The sequence below is a fragment of the Macaca mulatta genome, chromosome 12 (genome assembly GCF_049350105.2).
Source record: "Macaca mulatta isolate MMU2019108-1 chromosome 12, T2T-MMU8v2.0, whole genome shotgun sequence".
NCBI lineage: Eukaryota > Metazoa > Chordata > Mammalia > Primates > Cercopithecidae > Macaca > Macaca mulatta.
Genome location: NC_133417.1, coordinates 69,470,265 through 69,497,963, shown reverse-complemented (window position 1 = coordinate 69,497,963; position 27,699 = coordinate 69,470,265). Strand labels below are relative to the sequence as shown.

At 37.5% G+C, this 27,699-nt stretch overlaps 1 protein-coding gene across 4 annotated transcripts in view; it reads left to right on the top strand.

The window, feature by feature from the left end:
• GRB14 (growth factor receptor bound protein 14) overlaps window positions 1–27,699 on the top strand; it is a 128,951-nt gene that overhangs the window by 48,030 nt on the left and 53,222 nt on the right. For 3 of the 4 annotated variants that reach the window (XM_077956595.1, XM_077956596.1, XM_015110244.3), the window contains exon 3: window positions 24,708–24,864. In XM_077956595.1, coding sequence (XP_077812721.1) covers window positions 24,708–24,864 — 157 coding nt within the window. Of the gene's footprint in view, window positions 1–6,038; window positions 6,319–24,707; window positions 24,865–27,699 lie in introns of those variants that run through there. The other variant, XM_015110245.3, reaches the window with a different exon arrangement.

Sequence of the window (27,699 nt, the reverse complement as noted above, 5' to 3'; positions counted from 1 at the left end):
GAGATCAGTGGAGTGCAGCCTCAAACTCCTGGGCTCAAGCAATCCTCCTGCCTCAGCCTCTTAAGTAGATGGAACTACAGGTGCTCACCGCCACACCTGGACATATTTTTTAAATTTTTTGTAGAGATAGGGTCTTGCTCTATTGTCCAGGCTGATCTCAAATTCCTTGACCTCAAGCCATCCTCCTGTCTCAGCCTCCCAAATGGCTGGGATTACAGGCATGAGCCACCACGCCTAATGGTCAATAAGTTTTGACTACAAAAAAATTCTTATATTTTATTTTATTTATTCTTTTCTGCTGTTTTGGTTTTATTCTGTATTTCAGTTTCTGTCTAATGTTTCTTAAATTTAAGGTAATTGTTCTGTCGGGGCATGGTGACTCAAATCTGTAATCGCAGCAGTTTGGGAGGCCGAGGTGGGCATATCAGGAGGTCAAAAGATCGAGACCATCCTGACCAACATGGTGAACCCCATCTCTACTAAAAATACAAAAATTAGCTGGGTGTGGTGGTGCACACCTTAGTCCCATTTACTCGGGAGGCTGAGGCAGGAGAATCGCTTGAGCCCAGGAGGCAGAGGTTGCAGTGAGCCGAGATCACACCACTGCACTCCAGACTGGGTGACCGTGTGACACTCCATCTTAAAAAAAAAAAAAAAAAAGATAATTTTTCCTCTCACTTTGGTTACTTCACTGTTAGAGTGGAGGGGAAAAGTTGGCTAGTGGTGGATCAGATCAGCTCATCAAATGTGAAGACTATGTCATTTACTTAAGGAAGTGAAAATTCATAGTAGGTTATGATGAGCTGGTAAAACCAGAGTTTCTGAATTTACCTCTGAAGATCTAGGCTACATATTTATTGCTGCAACAATCTGTGTTAAGAATTTTCTGAGACTGGTGTTCTCAGAACAACATTTAGATTTAGTATTCACACTAGTGGTCACTAATAGAACTGTGTCAGATAGTGAAAGAATATCTAAATTTTCCTGTAAAGGAGACTTTGTGCTTTTGTTCAGAAAAAAATCATAAGGCTAACAATTGTTAAGATGAGAAAGGAGGCTTGTCCACTATGTAACCCGAGTGACTAGTCTTTCTACATTGATTGTATGTGAACATAAAGCCTACTGTGTACAAAGAACACTCTGCTAGGCATTCTGGGAGAAGCAGAGGAAATAAGAGACTCGGCCCTAACCTTAAGGATTGTATTTGTGTTGAGTAGAAAATGTTGGCCTGTTGAAGGATTTATAAGTTATCAAAACAATGCATTAGTAAGTATCAGGCAAGGCAGGAGAAATGGAAAAGTTTAAGTCCTTAAAAAAAATTACAAAACAGGGAATGATATAATTTATATGGAGGGATGACTTCTTGGAATAAATTTTGATCTATGTCTTTGAGGGAGATGATGAACCTAGCTAGGCAATGAGTTATCCCAAGGGGACACAGCACAGTAGTGTGAGATACAGGGAAAGATGAAAGGACAGTGCAAGTTGTATTTTGTGTGAGGCAGGAGATGGGTTGGATTAAAAAAGTATTTGTGAGACTTGATATTCAAAAGGCATCTACCTTATTGCTTTTTTTTTCTCTCTGTATAAAGCCACTGGGGGTAGATGGACACTGAGATGGTCAGAGAGAAGTTAGGCATGCCACTGCCCTCAAGGAACCTCCCTTCTAAATAATATAGAATGCATTCACATTGGAGACAGTAGCTGAAGTTTGAATAAACTGGTGTATGATAAAGAATAAAGTGGTAGTATTGAAAGGACAGGTAGGGTTTCAATCTGTAAAATGAGATGAAATAATACCTACTTTGCAGGGCTGTTAGAATAAAATGAAATAACATATGCAAAGTGCTTAACACTTAATGGGCAATTGATATGTGTTTGTCATCTTTCCTTCCTTCCCCACCTCTCAATTCTGAGGTAACTTGTACTATAAAAAGGAGAGATCCTTGAAAGATGCACAGAAGTGAAATTTTCAGAAGAGATGAGACTGGCCTTGGGCCTTCATTGTGGGGCTTAATGAACTGATGAATATTATGAACAAAGAGGTGGAAATACAGAACATGCTTTTGGGAGCTTTGTTGAAGCTGAGTGGGAGAAGAGATTTGAAGGTTGGACTTGAAACCTAGAGGTTGGATGGTACTTTTGTATTAGGTTGGTGCAAATGTAATTGCTGTTGTTGCCATTACTTTTTTTTTTGCACCGATTTAATAGCTTCTTTTGCGCCCAGATTCCACCTTGTATATTATAATAACTGGTGGTTTATGTGTCACCCTGCATCAGCTCTTTTCGGTAAATCATGAGTTGATTAACTTTGAATTCTCCATAATAAACAGCACGGCACTTTACACATAGTAAGGTCTTCAATACATATTTATAAAGCAGGTTAATAAAACAAACAAATGCTGGGAACGTCAGAAACAATGACTGTATGAATGTGACATTTTATGCTAATGTTGTATCAAGCTATGTATTTAATAATAAAATGTGGAAACACATGTTGTGGAGTGGAATTCTCCCTGGCTTAGTGGCTATGGACTTTGTGAACTTGAACAAGTTCTTTTGCAGTATGTGCTTAAACCCGAGACCATTTCTTAGCTGCCTGCTCTTCTGGCCTTAATTTCCTCATCTGTTCAATAGCTAGTACCTTATAGAGTTGTGAGCATTAAGTGAAAACTAGCTCAGTGCCTGGCACATAATGGGTGCTCACATGAATATTATTAATAATCACAATAATAGTTATTTTTATTTTTCCTAATTGAAATATTGATATGAAAATACCTTAAGTGACATTTACTCTTGTTCTATCCAATTATCGAACAAAATTCTGAATAATATATAGTGCTATTCTGTAATATTATATTGTTGACTCTGTTGTGTTGAAAACATCTTGTAATGTTAAAGTTTCGTTTTTGAGATAAAAGACCAATTCTCTGCAGTGGGAGTTTAAGGAGTGTTTTGTTAGTATCTGCCTTGGGCTCTTCCAGGCCTTCTACAAACTTGATTTCCTTTGATCCTCACAGCAGTTCTGAAAGTGTTGGTCATAGTTTTTTATCCTCATTTTGCAGCTGAAGAAAATTAAAGCTCAGGTGACAAGGTTAGTGAGTGGCAAAGTCATTTATAATAATTAATGAGAAAAAAGAATAGGCTGAAGTTAAATTTGGAATCAGTGTCTGAAATAACTAGGAAGTAAGATAAAGCACAGTCAATGTGAGCACCTGCAAAGGATTACAGAAACATGAGATTCCACCTGTCTTAAGTATGCAGCATGCTATCTTGTTCAGTCTGCTGAGTATGCAAAGTATCGGTAAGCATCATTTTTCAAAGACAGTTGCCTTTTTGATAACAGTCACAAAATGCCAAATTTTGCTCTTCTTCATTTTCTCTGACAATTTAGAAACTTAGTTTTCCAGTGTTCTGAAGGGATGACCTGTGACACACACGTAAGCAGCTAGTCATCTAGTAAGTGGTTTTTTTCGTTGTTCTTGTTGTTGTTTTTTTGAGACAGATCACCCAGGCTGGAGTGCAGTGGTGCGATCTTGGCTCACTGCAAGCTCCGCCTCCCGGGTTCACACCATTCTCCTGCCTAAGCTTCCTGAGTAGCTGGGACTACAGGCACCCGCCACCACGCCTAGCTGGTTTTTTTTTTTTTTTTTTTTTTTTTTTTTTTGTATTTTTAGTAGAGATTGGGTTTCACTGTGTTAGCCAGGATGGTTTCGATCTCCTGACCTCGTGATCCGCCCATCTCGGCCTCCCAAAGTGCTGGGATTACAGGCATGAGCCACCGCGCCCGGCTTATTAAATGTTTTTAAGCAAGGGCATGTATATATTGCACTATAATCTGTACAGGACCTGGATACTGTTTTGACTTGAAGCATTCATTTTATAAATAGTTCTAACAGGCTCTATGGTGTGATACAAAACAGCATTTCTAACTTCCCCATCATCTAGACTTCAAACCTCAGAGTAAACTTTGAGACCTTGACCCTGTGTTCACATCAGTTTTCAAGTTCTGCATATTCTTCCCCTCTATTCACTTTTCAAAGCAAATGCCCTTTCCTCCTTGAAGCCTGCTCTTCACCTCTACTGTGCAGTTGCTTCTACCTTGGTGCACTCTTGATGCTTAGCATTTAATCACTATTAGTCTTAGCTTACTACTGAATGGGATATTTTAACTTAAAAATTAATATCCCTATTCCACTATGAGACAGTGACCTTAACTGTCTTAACAATAGTGTGTTCCTACTGCCTGATACAGGGCTTGGCAAATAGTACTTCGCTTGATAATTTAGTGAAATGAATTGCTTTCATTATGATGGAACCCCAATAAAATTTATGAGACCAGAGATAACACTTTTTTTTTTTTTTTGAGATGGAGTCTTGCCCTGTTGCCCAGGCTGGAGTGCAGTGGCGCCATCTCGGCTCACTGCAAGCTCCGCCTCCCGAGTTCAAGCAATTCTCCTGCCTCAGCCTCTGAGTAGCTGAGACTACCGGCACGTGCCACCACGCCCGGCTAATTTTTTGTGTTTTTAGTAGAGGTGGGGTTTTGCAGTGTTAGTCAGGATGCAGAGATAACACTTTGCAATATTTGAAGGCTGAATTGAGAAAAGGTAGATAAGGCCAAATATTATGGATGATATTCTTGGAATTGTTAGTTACCATGGTCTTTGTTATTGTTGGCTTGCTGAAAAGTAGCTCAAGGTTACAACAGAATCTTTTGCTTCACAAATGCTAACCCCCCATCACTGTGTTAGTCGATATTTTCATTTTCTTTCCTGGTAATTTTCTTTTAAAAGATTATGATAAACCTAACTGGATAAGGATCAAATTAATTAATTCTTCCAAACTAGATCTGTGACTTTTTATATTCAGCACATTACCGCCACTCCCAACTACCATTCTGAGGGAGTTTTGGTTTTGAAATCCAAAGCAGGGAACCTTGGAGTTGTAATGTCTCTTTTTTTCTTTTGAGGAATATGAGCTCACCATGCATATTAAACACACTTATGTGTAAAGCAGTAAAGTGAACCCTGCCTAGTAGCAGTCAAGATAATGCAATGGAAAGTTTGTGTCTGTGTTGCTGAGAATCTTGCGTTTTGCATCGTTACTACAACAAGCACATTGTAATCTAGAAATTACGAGTTCTTCTCCTGCTGAAGGCAGTGGGTCAGGATTGAAGAGCATTGAGCAATTCAGTAAAGCTTGTCCAGATGTCAGTCCAGAAGAGATTTTACAATTGTAAAAGCTCAGATTAGTTTTAACATTGCAATCCTTTTTGTCATTTTTGCGTGTTTCTTTCATTTTTTATTTAGACTTCATTGAAATTTTTTTTGTTAGTTATAGATATTTTCCGTTGTAAACCTCCTCCAGCCTCCCTCCCCTAGAAACATTAGAATAAAATTTTCAGTTTTTATGAGAAGAAATGCAAAATGGTCATTAAAATTTTGAGAAAGATTTGGCAGTGGTTATTTTTTAAATGCTTTTAATGGAATGAAATGTGCTACATCACACACATTTGTGCTTTTTTAAAACATAAGTATTCGAGATTGATATATTGTAGTTTAATTCCCTCTGTGTATTTAATACTATTATTTAAGTTTATTGTTAAAATAATATTTAACAGCATGTGATATCAAGGATAGCTGGAAGGTTTATAATACAAAAATTTTAGTGTTTAGGAAATGAGAGATATTAACATATATTAAAACTATTTTATTAAAATATAGAAATTAACACTTTGTGCCAATTCTAACCTCAGGATTATTTTTTGTGCCTCGGGTATGTTCCAATTGATCTCTTCATCAATTTTATGAATAGCATAAGTAAATTTAGTTCATTAATGTATTTATATACTTTAAATAGACCAATGTAAACAGCTTCTTATCTGCCATATGTTGAAATGCTTTAGTAAAGACATAACTGCCTGGTCAACAAAGATGGCATTGAATTGCACTGTTTTGGAAAAAAAGTTGAGCGAACTAGATGCCTGTTAATCTGGTTCTTTAAATATCATAAACAAAAGTATCAGAATGTGTTTCCAAGGACAAAGGCGGGGTTTTCCGGGCTTTGATTGGTTGCTGCCTTGTCCTGTCCCACGGCCATCCTTAATTGGCTTTGGGTAGATTGGAATCACATAAGCAGGGTGACATTTATTACTTTCCTAGTTGTTTCATTGCACTGAGCCCTGAGATTCCCGTAAAAGATTTCTTTTATTTTGTCCATGACCTACAAGAGAGGATCATTCTAAGAAGAGCAGGCATGAGTTTGAGTGCAAGAAGAGTCACTCTGCCTGCAATAACGCCAATAATTCTACAGAAAAGGGTATGTGACTTCTTTTTCCTTTTTTTTCTTTAATTTTTCTTGCTGCTTTTTTTCCCCTGTCACTGTGTGTTTATTAATACATAGGAAGTTTTACTTACATACCCTTGAAAGAGCCTGTAATTCATTAAAGTTGTAGGTAAAATTAAAGGATATATTATTGGAATTGAACTAGGAAAAGTAATACTGCGCTAGAACATCACTATAGTTAAAGACTTTCATCTAAAAGAAGTTTGATCTCGATTTCAGGTCATTGGGATTTAGAGACTGTATTGAAACTTTTTCTTGTTTGTCTTTCTACTGTAACTTCAAGCCTCTTTGTTTCAAGTTCAGTAGGAAATCTGCTATTATGTCTTATATTTGTTCACTAAGGAATAGTTTCTTTGTTTCACCATAATTCATAATATATCAATCTCTTCATTGTTGAATAGACTATACAATTATTTTACTGTTTAAACATGTGTTACCAGTTTATTCTCAAGTTTCTACCCATTTCTATTGAGCTTCTGCGTATTTGCTTAAGAAAAACTTTCCATTAAATTCCCCTGTTAAAGGGCTTTCTGTTAATTATTAATGCAGTCAATCCTGTGTATGAAAATATTTTATTTATTAGTTTTTTGTAAAGATTATTTTTATGTCTCATTTACAGCATTGCATTTTACAAGGTTGTGTGTACAACCATGTCATGTAGCCGTAGTAAACTTCTCTTGTAAATCTCCAAAATAAGAACATTGCGTTGGACTTCTCAAAGAATCAAATCTGTCTCACTGAGAAGGAAAGCACTAAAACTCAGTTTTGGCAATATGCTTTCCAAATGGTTTTGGTGACACTAGAAACCGTAGTATTTATTTTTGAACTCAACTTTTAATAGTTAACTTTTAACTATCAGTGCATTCCATTAAGTCAAAGGTCATATTGCAATTTATTTGAAACATGGCAAATCTAACAGTTAAAGTGGCTATATTTTTTAAAAAGGAAGTGTCTCTTTACTATTTTTAATTTTTAGATTTTCAGCTTATTTTCTTATCCAGTCAACCATTTATTTACTGAGAATATTTTATTTGGCATTGGAACAGCTATATGATAATTTTGCCAACATGAGTTCTTTATCTTTCTTGAGGCCTTTTGCTAATTGTAAGCAAATTTAATTAAAAATATTTTGCTTTGGTCTTTAACTTTTATTTTGAATTGGACTTAGCAGTGCATTAATAATGACAATATAGGTTTGTGGACTCACCGAGGATGCGAAAAGGCATATTAACATTTATCAAGTCTATGTTCTCATGTTTGAGTTCTTCTTTATCCAGTTAATACTGCAGTTTACATTGACTAAGAAACTTCTATCATATGGTTTGTTTTTGAAGACATGTTGGTATGATGGAAAGTGTACTATTCGGACTCTCCATTTACTAGCCCTGTGACTTTGGGCAAATCCAGTAAACTCTTGAAGTCCTTACTTCCTCATCTGTATAACAAACTGAGGAGTTTTCAGTAGATAATATCTTCAGTCTTATTTGTGTCTATAATTCTGTGAACCAAATATTTTATATTTTCATGGTTATAGTAAAGTATGTAAATTATTTTTATTATTTTAGAGAGATTATAAAACATTAGGAAAGAATGCTATAATGTTCAAGGAGTTTGAGCAATTAGTCTAGGAGAAATTGATTATGGCAAAACTTGGATAGAAAAATAACTTTGGGCACTACCTGATAAGTAGGAAAACAAGATTATTCTGGAAAGCTGTGGTTATTATTGGTATTACAGCTGAGCTGCCAATGGTCACATCATTGTGATTTATCATGGTATTTTAAAAATAAGCTTCTTGTCAAGTTTCTATTATAATATTTATAAAAGTCAAAATTCCCTAGACTCAAATCTATGCTATTTTTTTCAATGAGTGCACATATTTAGGTGTTTATATAATTCAGTACACCGTTATTTGCTTCTCCTGATATTTTAACTCCCAAAAGACCTATTTTTGTCTATTTGATTGTTCTGAAAATCTTAATATCTTTTATTTTAGGAGTCGGGTATTTTCTGATTTAAAAATCATCCATCTGCTCTGGTCACACCATGATTAATTTTTTCTTCCAATATAAGAAGTTATTTCATACTTGTAATTAACTTATTTTCCATATATGCCATAATTTTAAATGATCTTATAAATCAGCACAAGCATTTCTCAGAGAATTTGGGGAGCAACTTCTCATTTTCCCATGAAGGCAGGTGCTTTTTCTACAGGTTTGGGGTAAAGTTTGCTCATCCTGAATGAGTGGCCCTTGACAAATAATTTATCAAATGGAATCCTAATCATTTAAAAGGCTGAGAGCATTTCTGAAAATGCTCCATAGCAATAGGGAGTAATTTTCGTATCATCTAGTGTGTCTGATCCAAGTGGCTGTAAGAGTCTCTGGTAGTGATTAGGAACTTGAATTTTAAACGTGGCCCTTCATGTGGTATAGATCTATTTTGTAGCAGAGAAAGTATGCCTTGATCTTTGAGAAAAAAAGGTATTTTGGTAGATTCTCTATCAAGTAAATTGGAAAGAAAATTTTCACTTCCAAATTCTATTAGGATCTGATTTCTCTGATTTAAGTGAATTAAGGTTCTGGTGAAGAAGGCTTCCTCATGTGCCTCAGAAACAATCACATCCTCAGCAAACCTTGTGAATGAGTATGTTACCGCATCGCATTTTTCTCAGATCAGCACTAGGTTGTAGCTTTTTATTTTTTCAAATGAGAAGACTGAGTCTCTTGGGTGTTGAGTGACTTATGCAAGGTCACCCAGAAGGTCAGTGGCAGAGCTAGAAATAGAATCTAGATCTTGTGACTTCCAGTATGCTTCTCCTAGATACGTGTTACCTCCTGAAATTAATATGGTAATGAAATTGCCTTATGGTGGGTATAATTGCCATTCAAGTCTGGAATTAGCTTAGGCAAATCCTTTCATCTTCCTCTGCACCTCCACCAACTCCCTTATGCTCTAGCATAGAAAACATTTTATTCAGAAAGCAATTGTAAGCAGCCAAGTGTGTATGTGTGTGAGTGTGTGATAGAAAGTTTATACCTGGAACTCCAGATTGGCACATTACATAAAGAAAACATTTTAAGGTCCCAGAGAGTTAACATAAGGCTCAAGTATTGTAAAGTACAAACTAAGTATAATATAAAATTCACATTCTTTTATAGAAACATTACCAGATCAGAAAACCTTATGTCCATATCCTGATTCGCTGGGTTAGGCATATTTCATGTCTCTATCAGGTTAATATTTTTTGTTTGTTTGATTTTTTTTTGTGTTTTTTGAGATTGAGTCTCGCTCTGTCACCCAGGCTGGAGTGCAGTGGCGCCATCTTGGCTCACTGCACCCTCTATCTCCTGGATTCAAGCGATTCTCCTGCCTCAGCCTCCTGAGTAGCTGGGACTACAGGCATGTGCCACCACACCTAGCTAAATTTTTGTATTTTTAGTAGAGAAGGGGCTTCGCCATGTTGGCCAGGATGGTCTCCATCTCCTGACCTTGTGATCTGCCTACCTCAGCCTCCCAAAGTGCTGGGATTGCAAGTGTGAGCCACTGCGCCCAGCCAACATTGTTTTTAAGTTATGTTTGCAAGCATTTTTGCATTCTTCATCCATGCTACAATTACAGGAGATGTTCATAAGCACACAAGATCCTGAAGTATCTTCTGAAATCTCAGAGGAAAAAAAGGGATACTTTTAATGATATATATTTTTTAAGATTCAAATCCTTTTGAAAATTGTAAATTCATGAGTGTAATATGGAACAATGCCATTTATGAGAAGATCTAATTCCCCATTCATATAAGATAATAGTTCATGTTATAGTCATTTCTTTCCTCATACAATTAGAGTCATTGCTATGATTTTCTAAAAGTGATTTAGTGGAGGAAAGAACACATATCATCACATCACTATTTTTCCCAGAATCTTTTAAACATGTACAAAATCAGTCCAAACTTCCTTAGCATTTGCCATGCTCCAGGGCCTGCCTGGCCCTCAGCCTACCCAGCTTCCCTTGAAGCCTTCACTGCAGCATGTTGTTTGCCTCCTTGTGCTTCAAACAGCTTTTTTTTTTTTTTTGTGTGTGTGGATTTATTTATTTTTTTATTATTATTATACTTTAAGTTCTAGGGTACATGTGCATAACGTGCAGGTTTGTTACATATGTATACTTGTGCCATGTTGGTGTGCTGCACCCATCAACTCGTCAGCACCCATCAACTCGTCATTTACATCAGGTATAACTCCCAATGCCATCCCTCCCCCTTCCCCCCTTCCCATGATAGGCCCCGGTGTGTGATGTTCACTTGGACTCGGGAAGAGGAACATCAAACAGCTTTTAACATCTGTATCTCTGCACTTCTGCTGCCAGGATTGTGCTCTGCAGCCTATAGACAACTCCAGGCTAGGTTGCTTTCCCAAATGCTGTGTATTGTCTAAGTGTCAGCTCAGGCTGTGGTCTCATCCTAAAGAAGACTCTTTTGCTTCACATTTACTTTCATGGTGCCTTGATTTAGTATCAGTGGGCACACCTTTGTCACTCATTAGTCAATTCCACCACTACAGCCCTGTAACATCAATTTTATTATTACTTCATATGGCTCTCCATAGGTGTGTACAATATGACTTTCAATTGCTCTATCTTGTTCATTTTTGTATATCTTGGACCACCATTTGGTTTCTAAAAGTTGTCTTTTGATTTTTGGTCTTACAACTAGATCTTAGTATTTTAAGGGAAGAAATTTTTAAATAAAATGTTTTGTCAGTTATGGGCAGAATGTAATTTCATGTAACCAAAAAACACAAAGGACTGTGGATTAAGGAGGAAAAGAGATTTATTTTTCTTTCACTTTACAAGGATCAGTCCAAAGCTAATGTTGCAGCCCCACAATGTCCTCAGGCAACTGACCTCCTTCTTGCTATTATTTCTTCTCTAGTGTGGGTCCTTTTTCCTTTTATGGAAAGATAAATGTAAATTTCCAGTCGTCCTGTTTACAGTCTTTGCACAGAGAATGTGAAGGACCAAGAACAGGCTCATGAGTTTTATACCAGTTAACATGCCATTGTGGAGTAACCAGGAGTTTCTGCTTACGTCTTATTGGCCAACTCTGGATACAAGGAAAGTCAGGAAATGCGGGCCTGGAGTGTAGCACACTGCCCTCCTCACCAGAATCGGGATTCATCAGGAAGGAAGAGAGGAAGCGTGGATATTGGTGGGTAACTCGCCAACTCCTCTACAAGTGCCTTGGACATACTAGACATTTAGTAAATATTTGTCTGGGATTTTTATTATTCTGGTGCCAGATATGAAATGTGGCTATGCTTTTTAAGCAAATAATATTCTATTACTTGGATAGGGATTGTAGGTATGGTAATAAGTGGGGAGGGAGCGGATTTCCTGAGCAGAAGAAGTTGTGGAAGGCCATGGATGGTGGTCTAAGTTTAGATGGTGGACTTGCTTGGAAGGTGGTAGTGGGCATTGTTACTGCTTTTTATCCAGAGTTCTCGTTCTTGCTAAACCTTGATATTTCTCCTGCCCTTTTTACTTTTGTACAGAGTAACTTAGTTGTACACTCAACCAGGAAGGGGGTCACACAGATGAATGGTATTCGCATTTTCATAAAATGTTTCTTTTCCTGAGCAGTGAGTTTTTAGGAAGTGTGATGTAGCAGATTATTTGTATGCTTTAGAGACGGGAAGCCCAGAGTTTGAGCTCAGCTTTATCACTCACCAGTGCCCTGGCTTTTGGAGCATTCTTTCCAAACTCTCTGAGAATCAGTTTCTCTGTCTTGGGGATGAGGATGCTTCCTCGCAGTACAGTTTTGAGGATTCAACAGGATAAATATTTAGAAGCATTTCACACACAGTAGAAGTCTAACGAACATGAATTTCCCTTTTTCCCCACCTGTGAAATGGCATGTTTTACTAGTTTCATAAAGAGTTTAAATTTCCCTATGACTGAGAATTTAAATTTTATGTGCCCTATTCTCCTAAAGTGGTTATCCAAAGATTTCATAGTAGAAAATGAGTCAAACAAAAAATGTTTTTTCTTCATAGATTGCAGGCAGGGAGAGAAAGACAATATATCTTTCAAATGCTTGCTCCCACAGTTTTCCTTTCTGTAACTTTAGAAGGACTCTAATTTGAATTAAAAAAAATGAATCCAACTATATATGCTGATGCATACTTTGTTAAAATCTTTGGGAACATAGATTTAAATACAAGATAGGTGGTTAATTACTCCTCCTTTCAATGTCCTAGGGAGTATTAGACAGGGACTTCTGGGTTGTATATTTGAAAGGGATAAAAGTAGGTCTAGTATTAAGACGTTGTTTCAGTAGGCAAGTGGTGTTACTATTAATAGAATCTTAGCTGTATGATGGTGAGAACTTGTTACTTTGGGTCCTCATTGGACCTCAATGCGCAGCACATAGAAGGCACAAAGTTGGTATCTAATTACCAATTAGTTGGATAGAAAAATTTGTGTAAAGGCAAGATTGAGCTCTTTAGATACTGACCTACTCTTTCCTTCCTAATATTTGTCTCTCTGTTGCTTTTCCTTCATTTTGGCCAAGTTTCTCATCTTTTGGGATGAAAAGCTATCATACTCAGGCCTTTTCATTACCTTTATCTAGCTCCAACTTGCTGCAGTGGGCAATTTGGTGTACCCTTCACACAGAGTATTGCCCTTCACACAGCACAATAAAAAATAGCAGCTACGACATGTTCAGCTTTTATTACACATTCACTTAAACCCTCATAAGAACCCTAAATGCTTGGTGGCCAGACCCATTTTTGGATGAGGAAAATTGGCTTGGAGAGTTAAGTGTCTTTGCCAAAGCACCTTGCTCATCAATGACAGAGGCGGGACTGAGGTCCAGGCCTCTGCTCCACCTAGCACAGGAGGCTGCCTCTCAGAATTGCCTGGGCACGTGCACTCCGTAGCCACTTATCACCGTGTAGCTGCAGTCATTTGTCCTTTCACCTGTAGTCTTTTCATGGGACGAATCTCACCTTTTCTGCCAATCTGCCATTTGCTCTCCTGGTTGTTTTTTCTTGCTGTGCACTCAGTTTTGCCTCAAAGACATAGTGATTCAACCATCAGTTCAGAGTTTCTTAGAATTCAACAGGACGGTAGGGTCTCTTGGGACTTATTCAGAAATGCCTTATTTTGCTTTCAAAAATTTATAATAATAATTGCTAACATTAGTTGAGTGCTATCAGTTTGCCAGCATTTTGCCCATTTTACAGTATGAGGAATCTAAAACTCATGACTAATGCTAAGTTTGGGGTCTAAGATGTGATCACAGCAGATTCCAGGGTCCCCTGTCCACTGTGAGCACCTGGGCTGAACCTCCCTGAGTACAGGTGCCGGGCAGCATGATTTTGCGCACTGTAATGCGTAGTCCACATTTGGCAGTGAGGCTGATTAAAAATAGCTGGGCTAATGAACGGTCTCAGACTATTGCTTGGGGCGGTCTGTAGGGCTGGCTTCCCTGGCTGTGCCCCAGAACTCTAAGCCAAATATTGAAAATAATAATCTCTTTTTGGCAGAAAAAAAAGAAGCAAGACTTTTGGTAATTTCAGATTCTAAACCCCTAGAAAGGATAAAGATTTTCTACCCCTGTAGGATATTAAAAATGCTTGCCATTATGAGAATTCTCAAAGAGGAATTCAAAATTTGTTTTGGCAAGAACGGCATTGTCAGAAAGCCTCCTAATCAGACATGCATATTTGAACGTATACATTCAGGCTTTGTTTGGGAAAATACCAGGAATTATTATTTTGCAGTTTCAAAACTGAAATTTGCTTGGGTAGTTTTATCAATATTTGAAGAAAAAATTTGATATTAGTGTTTGAAATCCTGGCAAGAAGTTCAAGTTTGAGTTCCAAGAAAGGTTCCTAGTGGAGTGACACATACGTATATATGTATACTTATGCCCCCACAATTCTTCTTATTAATGTTTAATATGTAGAAATTGTTTATCTTAAAAATTCAAATATTTAATAATTCTAAAAAAATAGATATTAACTTTGTCACAAGCTTGTGATTATATCAAACAGAAACTCCATAGGTTTAACAAGGTTGCAGTTTTCGAAACATGGTCTTGTCTCTGTTTGCACAACCTGAGAAATAAAGACTCCCTCTGCTGGCTATTTCAGTATTTGCAATTATTCTAGCGAGAAGCTGTGAAAAGTGAAAAAACAAAACAAAACAAAGGAAAACAGCCTTTTTTGACACTCAAAAAGCAAGGTGCTTTGGGATATATGTATGTATACATCTATTTATGCTCTAGTGTTTATTTTTCTAATACTTTTATCCAAGATGTCATGTAGAAGCAGCAGCTTAAAGCAGCCTAAATACTGGGCGAACAGAATGGAAAGAATACAGCATCAGGTGGGAGCCAGAAATGGGGATCTGTGGCTGGCTCGGCCAGTGACAATTTGGAGGTCTCTGAGCAGGTCGTGACTCCAGCTTCAGCTTTGTCATTTGTGAAATGGGAGGATTTAGTAGATGTTCTCCAGGAACCCTTCTAACCTTTAGTATTTTATGATTCTAACAGTATAGATTCCATTTCTTTTACAAGACTATACATGCTCTATACATGTCTTTCACTGATATAAAATAAATATTCATGACTATACATGCTCCATACATGTCTTTCACTGATATAAAATAAATATTCAGAAAAATGTAAGCTAGTACAACCACCATGGAAAACAGTATGGAGATTCCTTAAAAAACTAAAAGTAGAACTACCATTTGACCCAGCAATCCCACTTCTGGGTATCTACCCAGAGGAAAAGAAGTTGTTATACAAAAAGATATTTGCACATTCATGTTTATAGCAGCACAATCCGCAATGGCAAAATCGTGTAACCAACCCAAATGCCCATCAATCAACAGGTGGATAAACAAACTGGTACATTTATATGATGGAATACTACTCAGCCATAAAAAGGAATGAATTAATGGCATTTGCAGCAACCTGAATGAGATTGGAGACTATTATTCTAAGTGAAGTAACTTGGGAATAAAAAATCAAGCATTGTATGTTCTCACTAATATGTAGAAGCTAAGCTATGAAGATGCAAAGGCATAAGAATGATACAATGGACTTTGGGGACTTGGGCGGAAGAGAGGGAGCAGGTGAGGGATAAAAGACCACAAATGGTGCAGTATATGCTGCTCAGGTGATGGGTGCACCAAAATCTCACAAATCACCACTAAGGAACTTACTGATGTAACCAAATACCACCTGTACCCCAATAACTCATGGAAAAATAAAATAAAATAAGAAAAGTAAATATTTAGAAAAATGAAGGAAAAGTAAAATTACAAAGTGGGTATAAATCTGTTGTTCTCAGTGTTGTTACTGCATGGGAATGTTAGGATCTAGAAAGTTTATACATTATTATAAGTTTATGAAATAATACCCCCAAAATGTCCAGGAAGGTTGAGCATAGCATATTTTATTGATTGTGTGGCACTTTAAGTTGTAAGAAGCATAATTATTTTATATACTTCCAATAAAACTGTAACATGCCATTAAGGGTAAGTTACATCCAGGTTTCAGAGAAGTTAAATGTGAAAAAAATGTGCTTTTGAAAATCAATGAAATAAGGTAGTTCCTAAAAGGGCTTCAGTTGATGCCAGACAACTCAATAATTGCAATAAAGTCTGATGTGTCTTGGGCTCTAGTAAACAGTATCTTTCTTCTCCTCACATTTTCCCTTTCTTCTAAACACTTATTCCACCCCTCCCCTACTTGTTCTTCTTTCTCACTGTGGGAACCAATTTTTAACTTTTTCACTTAGACATGTCTTATGGCTGTCCAGGGAATAAACTATTGCTTAAAAACTGAAATGAGATACTGAAATAAGATTGTGTCCAACAGAAGCATGGCCAGTGGTGCTCTGCTTTAAATATGAATTAGCATTAGCATTTGCAGAAGTTTTCTCGTTTCCGAGATGAATTAGCGCTGGCATCTTAGCAGGAATTGCATGAGTATTAAAAACACTGAAACTTCAGAGAACACAGCTTTGATGAAATCATCAGAAACTTTAGTGTGGGATTTGTGATTTGAACCTCTCTTTATTTTTCATATTGGATTTAGGTCTTATAATAACATGTCCGTGTGTGTGTGTCTGTATGTGATAGCTTAGGATATTTTCTAACTTAGTTGTTAATGTTTGCCTTCTTTTGTAATGAAATTGGAGCAGTTTCTTTTGCCCTTTTTTCCTGCCACATAATAGAGCAAACTGAAAGGGCTTGAATTTCTCTCTTTGTCAAATGGAACCCCCACTTGAGTTGGAGTCCTTCTTTCTGCCTCGTAGGAAGAAAGGAGGCCCAAAGAAAGAGTACTCTTCATGGCTCTTGGCCTGAGACAAGGAGAGCAGAAAAGGTAAATAATAGAGTAGGAGGATAAATGTGAATGGAGGGGCTTTAAGGAGGTGTCCTGAGTCTCTTCTTGCTTGCAGGCTTTTTTTTCTCTTGGTTGGAAGCCTAGATGCCGCATGCTGCTGCAGTGTCACTGCCCCAGGCTATCTAGTGTGACAGTGCTAACTTCCCTTCTGTGCCAAGTGTAGGGCATTTCCAGTAGTGAGACCACACTGGGCCTCTTTAGCCTGTTGCTGGATGGAAAATTAACGCATCATTAAACCCCATCAGGCCGGACACGGTGGCTCACGCCTGTAATGCCAGCACTTTGGGAGGCCTAGGCGGGTGGATGACAAGGTCAGGAGATCGGGACCATCCTGGCTGACATGGTGAAACCCTGTCTCTACTAAAAATACAAAAAAATTAGCCGGGCATGGTGGCGGGTTCCTGTAGTCCCAGCTACTTGGGAGGCTGAGGCAGGAGAATGGCGTGAACCTGGAAGGCGGCGGAGCTTGCAGTGAGCAGAGATCGCGCCACTGCACTCCAGCCTGGGTGACAGAGCGAGACTCTGTCTGAGAAAAAAACAAAAAACAAAACAAAACAAAACAAAAAAACCCAAAAAACCTCTTCTATGCATTTTGAATTCATATGCAGGACTCCTGGAAGCTCTCTGTGGATCCCCAGGAACACAGATTCTCTAATTCTGAATCTCTTTATCCAGGCATGACCCTAAAATTTACTGCAGAAATGTAATATCATGCAAATCTATAGCAGGACTGAGTTTTTACAGAGGTGGTGTGGAGATGATCCATCTTGCGACCTTAATGATAAGAGCCGTACCTCAAAGACTGTGAAAGGACAGAAAGAGCCTTGGTCAGGAGTGACTTGATGGAACTGCCTCACCAAACCCTGAGCTGCCTGCCCTGGCTTTGAATGTGAGAAGGAGATCAACCTCAATTTGGCTAGCCCATTGTAGGTAGGAGTGACTTTCTGTAATTGTAGCTGAATCCTTTCCTAAGTGATTAAGTCACCATGTGGTTATTTATCGTGATTCTCTTACCACTTTGTAATCATATTCTTATAAAACTGTCATTTTTATTATTAAATAACATTTAATTTTTAAGAATTATTTCGACATAGCCAACTTTTTAAAAAGCTACCCATCACTTGTGTATCTTTAAAAGTATTTCCTATTGTGATGGCCCCTGGCTAGTTTGCACTGATGGAAACCAGTGTCCCACAGTACCGGGTGAAGGCATCCCGTCCTCAGGCTGCCGGGCACCCATACTTCCTCCCTGTCCTCATAACTTAGCCGTTCTGATCTCCATTTAGTGTGGTCTGGTTACTGTTTCCTGAGCATTTTTTCTCCTTTCTTCCTCAGTGTGTTTGCTCATGTTTGTCCCACACAGGTGTTTTCTTACCTTCTTTCCTTATTCTTTCAGAATCCCAGACATAACGTGGCTCTCAGCAGTCACCTAAGCCACCTTTGTTCAGTCCATAAGTTTCATGAAAATTTGCCTAAATTTTCTCTTTGGTTCACGTGTGTCTTTTCTCCCATAGAGGTTTTCAAACTCCGTGAGGTTTCAACACTACCGTTTTGGAATTCACTAATATTGTCTCACGCAGGGCTGTGCATGATGTTTTCATTCATTACTGAAGGAATTGTTTTGATTGTCGCTGTGTGTCCCACATTGTGCTCACTGCTGGGGATATAAAGAGGAGAAAACAGTGGTCCCTGATGTCATACATCATTCTCATGGTGAAGGGCAATGCGTAGTGATTATAGTTGCACACATGCATGCATGCAAAAAGGGCCTGGACCTAAGCTGGAGGTCTTTGGAAGCTTCCTCCCAGAAATAATGGTTTATCCTAAGATATGAGGGAGCAGAAAAAGTAGAGGGTAAGGAAACCATGTTCTAAGCACAAGCAGTAGCATGTGCAGGGGCCCTGTGTTGAGAAGGAGCATGACTTTTTCAAGAAGCAGAAAAAAATGTAGGATTGGAGTCAGAGGACAGGATTGTAGGGAATAAAGTTGAAAGGGGGTACAGGGATGTGGGATAAACCTGTTTGTGTCAATCAATTCTTATAATTCTGATATTGGTGACAGTATCTGTTTTAAGTAATGTCTTAAAACTAGTTTAACACGTACTGTTCATGCTCAAGGAAAATGTGTTTCTGACTATCCCTCACAAGTGGAGAGGATCGGAGGCTTTTCTTGCAACATGATTTCTCAAAACTATATGCTTGTAAATATTTGACAGTTAGCAAAATAATACAGGATAGCAATAAGAAAGCAGTAGAGATTCTTGAGCTGTTAGGGTCTTTAGGAACAGTCTTTGTTTTTAAAATGCAAAATTTTAAAAACACAATTAAAGATTTGGAATAAGTAGTAATGACTACATTGCTTCCCATTCTTTTCATTTCAAGGGAACTACTGAGTTGCTTAATTCAAGATATCTAAAAATGTCTCTTGTTATCTTAGGACACTGTGTTTCTTATTTAGAAGAATGTAAAAATTCAGGGCTACTCTGACCCTGACATAAAAATATTTTGCATGACTCAAGTACATTGCTTATCTATTAAAAATAATAAAGAAAAAATATTGAAACATTGTAAGTTATTTTATAATTTTACTGTGGTTAGATGAGAAACTTTCAAAGAGCTGTAGAAATAAGCTTAGCTTTAGGACATAGTTCAGAGCAGATTCCTGTGAGCCTTGTTTCTTATTTTTATTTTATATTAACTATATGTTAACTATACATATATAATTAATAGATATAATACATAAATTAATGAATTTATATTTCTGTTTAAAAAATATATATGTCTCATCATGCTGAGGCCATATTTAAATGTGATATTTAAAATAAATTTAAAATTTAAAATAAATATCATGTTTAAATTATTTTAAATCAATGACTAATTAATTAATAGTAATTTAGTTGGGTTTAACTATTGAATTTGTATTTTCCTAAAATAGAAACTTTGACACAGAAGATAACCATAGATAACTATGCCCAAATATCTTTTTCTTTCACTTTTGCTCTTTCAGTTTTTTCTTTCTCTTGCTTCATTGTATGGATTCTTACTCATGGTTTTATACTTAATCCATGCTCGTTATTTTACCTGCCGAATGATGATTCCTCTTCTCTCTCTCTTTGAAGAAACAAAGGATAAGCGAGGCAAACCTATGGCATAATTAATGACTTCCCAGTCATGACAGATCCAAAGCCCTCTTTTGCTCTGTGACATTCTCAAATGACCAGTTGACAATGCCAAGTTCATTTCAAATATTCTAGAATGAATTCACATTGAAAAGGATCTGGCTATCCCATGCCATCCCATTCCTTGAAGTCAGCAAGGAGGAGGCAAAAGGCTGACCGCTTAGCCTTTGCTCACTTTTTTCCTTAGTTAGAGCTTTCCAAATATGTTCTTAGAATTTCAGGTGATGCAGAGAAATACTAAGTATGTTTTGGGGGCAAGGTAATACATACTGACTTGACTTTATTTTGTTTATTTATTTATTTTTAGTTTCATTTTAAATATTTTGTCTCTTTTAGTCTAGAGGCTTTAAAGGCCTCAAACTTTTTTTTCTGAAAAGTTACCATTTCTTCTTGTACTTTAACATTGTTGTGTCTAGTATTCTAAAAATGGGTTGTGTTAGTTTAATCTCTTTCTTCCACTTACTTTTTATGAAGAGCAGTCTAGGGGAGGAGTTGATGTGTAAAGTGTATAAACATACCTTGATAGAATGTCAGCCAAAACAGAGATTTGCTTCACCCACATTCCAGCATGTCTTTGCAAGAGCTGCAGTGACTACGTATTAAATTTGCATTGCTAGGTACCATGTGCTCCTAGGGCAGTTTTTGAAGCTGTAAACTACTCCAAAGGCCAAGGTTGTTGTGATTGTCAGGATTAGAGTGACACAGAAGGGCTTTCCAACACAGGCAGTGTGTACACTCTTGGCCATCCTTGGACGCTCTATCTGTTTATGCTGGTGGGTTGTTGTAGATAAACCTTATCAGTGCCATGTTTCTCTTGCTAGTCAACTTTCAATCCTTGGATGGAACAAAATTTCTTCTTATTCTTCTTTAGGGTCCAGGAAGAATTTCTTCCTGTTGGCATCCAATTTCAAATGATCTTGTAGATAAATTGATATAAATAATATACTGCTCACTCTAAAGCAAGCTGGGAATTTGGGCCACTGCACTGGAAATGTATAACAGCCCTTTATTAAAGAAATGTATAATATCCCTTTATTAAATAGCATGATTATATAATGTTTAATTTTTTTTTACCTTTTAGTATGTATAAGAAATAGAATACTAATATTTTGCTTCAGTGGTTCTTAAGAACAGCTCTGCTATTTGTTTTTTACATGATCACAAAAGTCTTTAACTTAGTTTTAACTCATATAGTCATGCAGTTTTTGTGATGAGTTGAATTCTTCTTAAATAGGAAGGTTTAGTGTAGTAATTCTTTGGGCAAGAGGCATGTTCAACTCTACTAGAGAATTAAGTCTTCACTTGTCTTTTCCTTTTTCATACATATATACACACACACACACACACACACACACACACACACACACACGTATATATTCTTTATTGAGTCAGAGTATTGCTCTTATTGCCCAGGCTAGAGTGCAGTGGCGCGATCTTGGCTCACCACAACCTCCACCTCCCGGCTTCAAGCGATTCTCCTGCCTCAGCCTCCTGAGTAGCTGGGATTACAGGCATGTGCCACCACTCCCGGCTAATTTTGTATTTTTAGTAGAAATGGGGTTTCTCCATGTTGGTCAGGCTGGTCTCGAACTCCTGACCTCAGGTGATCCTCCCACCTTGGCCTCCCAAAGTGCTGGGATTACAGGTGTGAGCCACCACACCTGACCCTTTCACTTATTTTAAGGAGGAACAAATAGAAATATAATGAGACTTTTTAACAAAGGCATCCCATTCATAGTTTAAGGAATTTTCATAAATACAGAATATATCTAAGAGATGACAGAGATTTACTGCTGTGGAATATCAACCTAAATATAATTTCATTATTCATAGATGAATGTGTATTTTGGATAAGTGTGAGCATTAAATAGGATTTTTAAAAAATAAGGGCTTGAAATGGATTTCAAACAAAAATATTAAGTTTTTCTCTCAGCCGGTTTTATTCATTCTAACAATGAAATATATGCAGTTATTCCAGAAACTCAAATTGGCCTAAGCCCCTCTAAGTTTGTGCATCTCAGTTCTTGTCAACTTATGTCTAAATCTGCAGTGACATAATCTGAAGAAAATAGTGGCATATCCTGATTATTTAGTCACCTTTCTCATTTTATCCAAATTTACCTCTTGCTCTTTTCTAGCCCTTTTCTAAAAAAATTAGTTTAGCCTTCAGAATGTCTCTAGTTTTTCATTTTCTTAGCTTCTCTGAAATAAGAGATAGAACATGCAAAATAAGAGGCGTACTTCTGTTGCCCCAGGTCAGGAGAGTTTACTGTAGGAAAACATGTGGGGGTAGTCAGGAGGTGCAGATAACATTTTCAGCAACCCCTAGATCATTCTTCAGTCCCCTCATTTCCTGGCATGGAATGTGCAGCAGGGAACAGAAACAGACGACAGAGAAAGCAAGAGGGAGGGGAGAGAGGTGTAGGATGCTTTTTAACAAACAGATCTCTTGGGAACTAAGAGTGAGAACTCACTCAATCCCATGAGGATGGCACCAGGACATTGTGAGGAATCTGCCCCCATGACCCAAACACCTCCTGCTAAGCTCCACCTCCAACACTGGGGATTACATTTCAACATGAGATCTGGAGAAGACAAATATCCAAACTAGATCACTCTCCTAGCAAAAACTCTTTTAAGAAAAGTCTCTGTTTATTCATAATTTATCATTGTATTACAGGAACCTACCCCAGGGTGATACATGACTCTGTTAGCCAGGCTGGAGTGCAGTGGCACAATCCTGGCTCACTGCAACCTCCACCTCCCAGGTTCAAGTGATTCTTGTGCCTCAGCCTCCCAAGTAACTGGAATTACAGGCATGTGCCACCATGCCCAGCTAATTTTTTATATTTTTAGTGGAGATGGGATTTTGCCATGTTGGCCAGGCTGGTCTTGAACTCCTGACCTCATGTGATCTGCCTGCCTAAACCTCCCAAAGTGTTGAGATTACAGACGTGAGCCACTGTGCCCCGTTATAATATAGATAAGAGATACATAGATTTTTCAGAGACCAAAGTGGTGGGGAAGTAATATAAATAGTTATTGAATGACCTTTAGTTTAGACAATGAAGATAATGGAAGTTGTTGGACAAAGTAGCTTTGACACATAAACAAGTCTTGGATAGGTAGCATTCGTTCAATGTATAAGACAATTAAATGTAGAAGACACTGTATAAGGAATTATAACTGACTAATGTTTACTGATTTACTAGAATGATATTTTAATAAAATATTTTAATAAAAAGTCTACCTATGGATTGGGAAAAAGTATTTGCAAACCATATGTAATTATAAGGGTTAATATCCAAAATTTATGAATAACTTATACAACTCAATATCAGAAAAACAAATAACCCAATTAAAAATTAGCAAAGGACTGAGTGCGGTGGCTCCTACCTGTAACCCCAGCACTTTGGGAGGCTGAGGCAGGCAGATCACCTGAGGTCAAGTGTTCGAGACCAGCCTGACCAACATGGTGAAAGCCCGTTTCTACTAAAAAAAAAAAAAAAATACAAAATTAGCCGGGCGTGGTGGTGCATGCGTGTAATCCCAGCTACTCAGGAGGCTGAGAGAGGAGAATCATTTGAACCTGGGAGGTGGAGGCTGCAGTGAGCCAAAATTGCGCCATTGAGCTCCAGTCTGGGCAACATGAGTGAAAGAATTAAACTCCTTCTAAAAAAATTTTAAAAATAAAGCAGCAAAGGGCCTGAATAGACATTTTTCCGAAGAAGACATAAAAATGGCTAACAGGTATGTGAAAAGGTGGTCAACATCACCAATCATCAGGTAAATGCAAATCAAAACCATTATGAGATATCACTTCATACCCATTAGGATGGCTGTTATCAAAAAGACAAGAGGTAACAAGTATTGGTGAAAGGATAGAAAAAGGAGAACTCTAGTACACTGCTGGTGAGAATGTGCATTGGTACAGTCATTCTGAAAAACAGTATGGATATTTGTAAAGAAATTAAAAATAGAACTGCCATATATGACACAGCAGTCCCTCTCGGATATATACCCAAAGGAGTTTAAGTCAGCATGTCACAGAGATGCCTGCACTCCCATGTTCATTGCAGCATTATTCACAATAGCTAAGATATGGAAACAACTTAAGTACCATGTCCCATTAATGGGTGTATATTTGAGCTTATATACGTAATTTATTGTATATTTGCATTACACACACATGCAGATACACACAAGGGAATACTATTCAGCCTTAAAAAATAATATGCTGCCATTTGCTACAACATGGATGAACCCGGAGGACATTATGCTTAGTGAAATAAGTCCTTTTTTCTTTTCTAGCAGAAAGAAAAATATTGCATGATCTCAGATGTGTAGTCTAAAAATAAATCAAATATGCAGAGATAGAGAACAAAACAGTGGTTACCAAGGGCAGTGGTGGGGTGGAGGGAAATGAGGAGATGTAGATCTAGGATACAAAGTAGCAGATGTGTGGAATGAACACATCTAGAGCTCTAATGTACAGCATGAGAACTATAATTCATAATAATGTATTGACTTTGGAATTTTGAGAAATGAGTAGATTTTAGCTGCTCTTGCCACACTTGCAAGAAAATGGGTAACTATGTGAGGTGATAGACATGTTAATTTGTTTTACTATGTAACCAGTTTGCTATTTATTTTTATATATATATCTCATAACATCATGTTGTATACTTTAAATATACACAATAAAATTTTTTAAAAACACAAACAGGAATATTTAAGCTCTTTTTCTTGTTTCTACCTACACAGGTGATTAAAGTGTACAGTGAAGATGAAACCAGTAGGGCTTTAGATGTACCCAGTGACATAACGGCTCGAGATGTTTGTCAGCTGTTGATCCTGAAGAATCATTACATTGATGACCACAGCTGGACCCTTTTTGAGCACCTGCCTCACATAGGTGTAGGTAAGGATACAGAGTTATTGTCTCACATCATTGCTTTTCTATTTCTCGTTCAGCTCCCTCTTGAACACCAATAATTCTTAGATTTGGTCTTTTGAGGTAATTTTCTATATCTTATAGGTGATCTCAGTTCCTTTTCATTCTTTTTTCTTTTTTTCCTTCTGATCGTGTATTTCAGATAGCCAACTCATTGATGTTTTCCTCTGCTTGATCCATTCTGCTGTTGAGAGCCTCTAATGAATTTTTCAGATCAGAGAATGTATTTCTCAGGTTCACAATTTGTTGTAATTTCAAAAAAAATCAATCTCGTTGTTAAATTTATCTTATAAATATCTGAATTGATTTTATCAATTTTATCCTGGCAATCACTGAATTTCCTTAAAGGTGCTATTTTAAATTCTTGGTCAGAGCTCACATATTGCTGTCTTGCTAGGGTCATTTACTGGTTCCTTGTGTCTGTTTGGAGAGATCGTGGTTCCCTGTTTGCTGCTGTTTTTGTGGATGCGTGTCTATATCTTTGCACTGAAGGATTAGTTATTTGTTCGAGCCTTCTTTGCCTGGTTTCTTTTGTTTTTTTATTGGATATATTCCTTAGAGGTTTTTACCGATAGGTCATTGCCTTCTTTTTGGCTCTAGATGGCGCCTTAAGCCTAGGTTTGCCTTGGCTCTAGTAAAGGTCAGAGCACTGCACTTTCGAATGGGAGAGGTTCCCAAAGGGGATATCCCAACACTGTGGAACAGCTGGCTAGGGGCCCATGGCCAGGGGACCTGTGGGATGAACCTCCTGCCGTGTGGTGCTGCTGAACAGCCACTCTGATTTGGTGTCTCCTTTGGCTGGGTTGCAGAGCAGAGTTTCTGGGGCTGGGAGTGGTCGTCTTGCCTCCTTTTTTTTTGTCTCTGCCTGTCCTCAGGGATATTTCTCCCATCAGGCAATCACAATGCTTCCTGTGATTAAGACAGAGACAGATCTCCTGCCAGGGAACCCAAGATGGTGGGGTAGGAGGTTGTCCACCTAAATCTCACTTTTTCTGGTGTAAACACTGTGAGTTGGGGGAAAGTTTTTCACAAGCTTGTGGGAGGGGCATCGTGGTGGATACTGAAGTTTGGTTCTCTTACCGTCTGGAGTTTTTCTTCACTTTTCTGTTGCCCATGGAACTGTCTCATCTTCATATTTGAGTTCTGGGATACTTCTGGGGAAAATCTCAATGCTGTTTATTTGGTTTTGGTTTTCTGTTGGGGAGAATGAAGCCAGTGGCTTCTTTGCCATTATTTTTCAGAAAGTCCTGCTTTTCTGTTTATTTTAGTATAGATCCTATGGTGAAGATTTTCTTCAGAGGTACAAAAATAGAAAAGAATTATGAATAGTCATTTCTTTATTCTTTTTATTTTTTGTTATTTGTAGTCACAAGAGAAAGAAAGTAGCACAAAGTGGAAACAAGGATAGAAATTTTTATAATTTACACACCCCGCTACATTTAAAGAATGATCTATGGGAATTTCAGCGCTAAAACAGATCCAATTGATGGAAGAATACATTTCATAATAATTTTTATTAGCACAATGCAAAGTGTTTGAGATGTTTTAAAAAAAAAAAAAAAAAAAAGCTGTCATTTGGACCACGATTTGAGTCAATTGTAGCACAGACAGGTACAAGTATCCATAGCAGTGGTTCTCTTTATGGGAGTGTAGACCCTAAACTTTTCTTGAAGAAATAAGTAAGTCCTTCACATTTTAAAGACATAAACACAAGGAGTAGCCTTTTAAAAATGTTTTATTTGGAAATGCATCTCTATTATGAAGTATGAAGGGTTTTTAAAAATTCTTTTAATATATTGTAAAGAATTTGTTCTACTAGAGTAAGACAGGATTTGGCAACAGTTTTGTCCCCTGATTTTTTATTTTTATAGATTTGTTTTCAAAACATGTTTACATATCAGTAGATGAGACAGGAAGGAGTTTGTTATGGCGATGCCATTTGATTCTTTGAACTCTTCATTAGTTTCCTGTGGTTGCTGTTCCAAATTACCACAAACTCAGCTTCAAGCAACAGAAATTTATTCTCACACTTTTGGAGTCCAGAAGACTGAAATCGATATCACTGGGTTGAAATCAAGGTGTTGTCAGGGATGTGTGTCCCCTAGAAGCCCTAATTTCTTGCCTCTTCCAGCCCTGGTGGCTGCCAGCATTTGTTGGCTTGTGGCTGCATCACCTAATCTCTGCCACTGTGGTCACATTGCTTTCTGCTCTTCTGTCTGTATCAAGTCTCTCTCTTTCTTATAAAGGCGGTAACATTTCGGGCCCACCCAGATAATTCAGGATGATCTCCATTTCAAGATCCTTAATTTAATACTGTCTGCAAATTTTTTTTTTCCATGTGACATTCACAGGTTCTAGGAATTAAGATGTGGTTTTCTTTTGGGGGCTATAGTTCAGCCTGCCACAAACTTCGTTGCATTATATGTTTAACAACTTTTAGTAAGAAATCATCAAAATTATTTTAAATAATTTATCAGTGACTGTTCCATTAATTGCTTCAATTTGTTCAGACTTGTGAAAGAATTTTGTACATAGTCATTGGAATCATTTACTTTCTAGCATAGCTGCCAATATATAAAGTCATCCCCTTGTTTGATGCATTCGAGTTTATGCCTCAGAGCAATGTGCCAATGTAAGGCTCTGTTCAAATGAACAGCCTTTCTCTTATGAAATGGAATTAAAAATGATTTTGGCAGGAAAGGTGTGTTCTTAGAAGGATTCATTTTTTAAAGATCTGGGAAGTGGTTTTTCTGAACACTACCTGCATTCCCTGAACTACTTAGAAAATGTTTGTACTTCTGA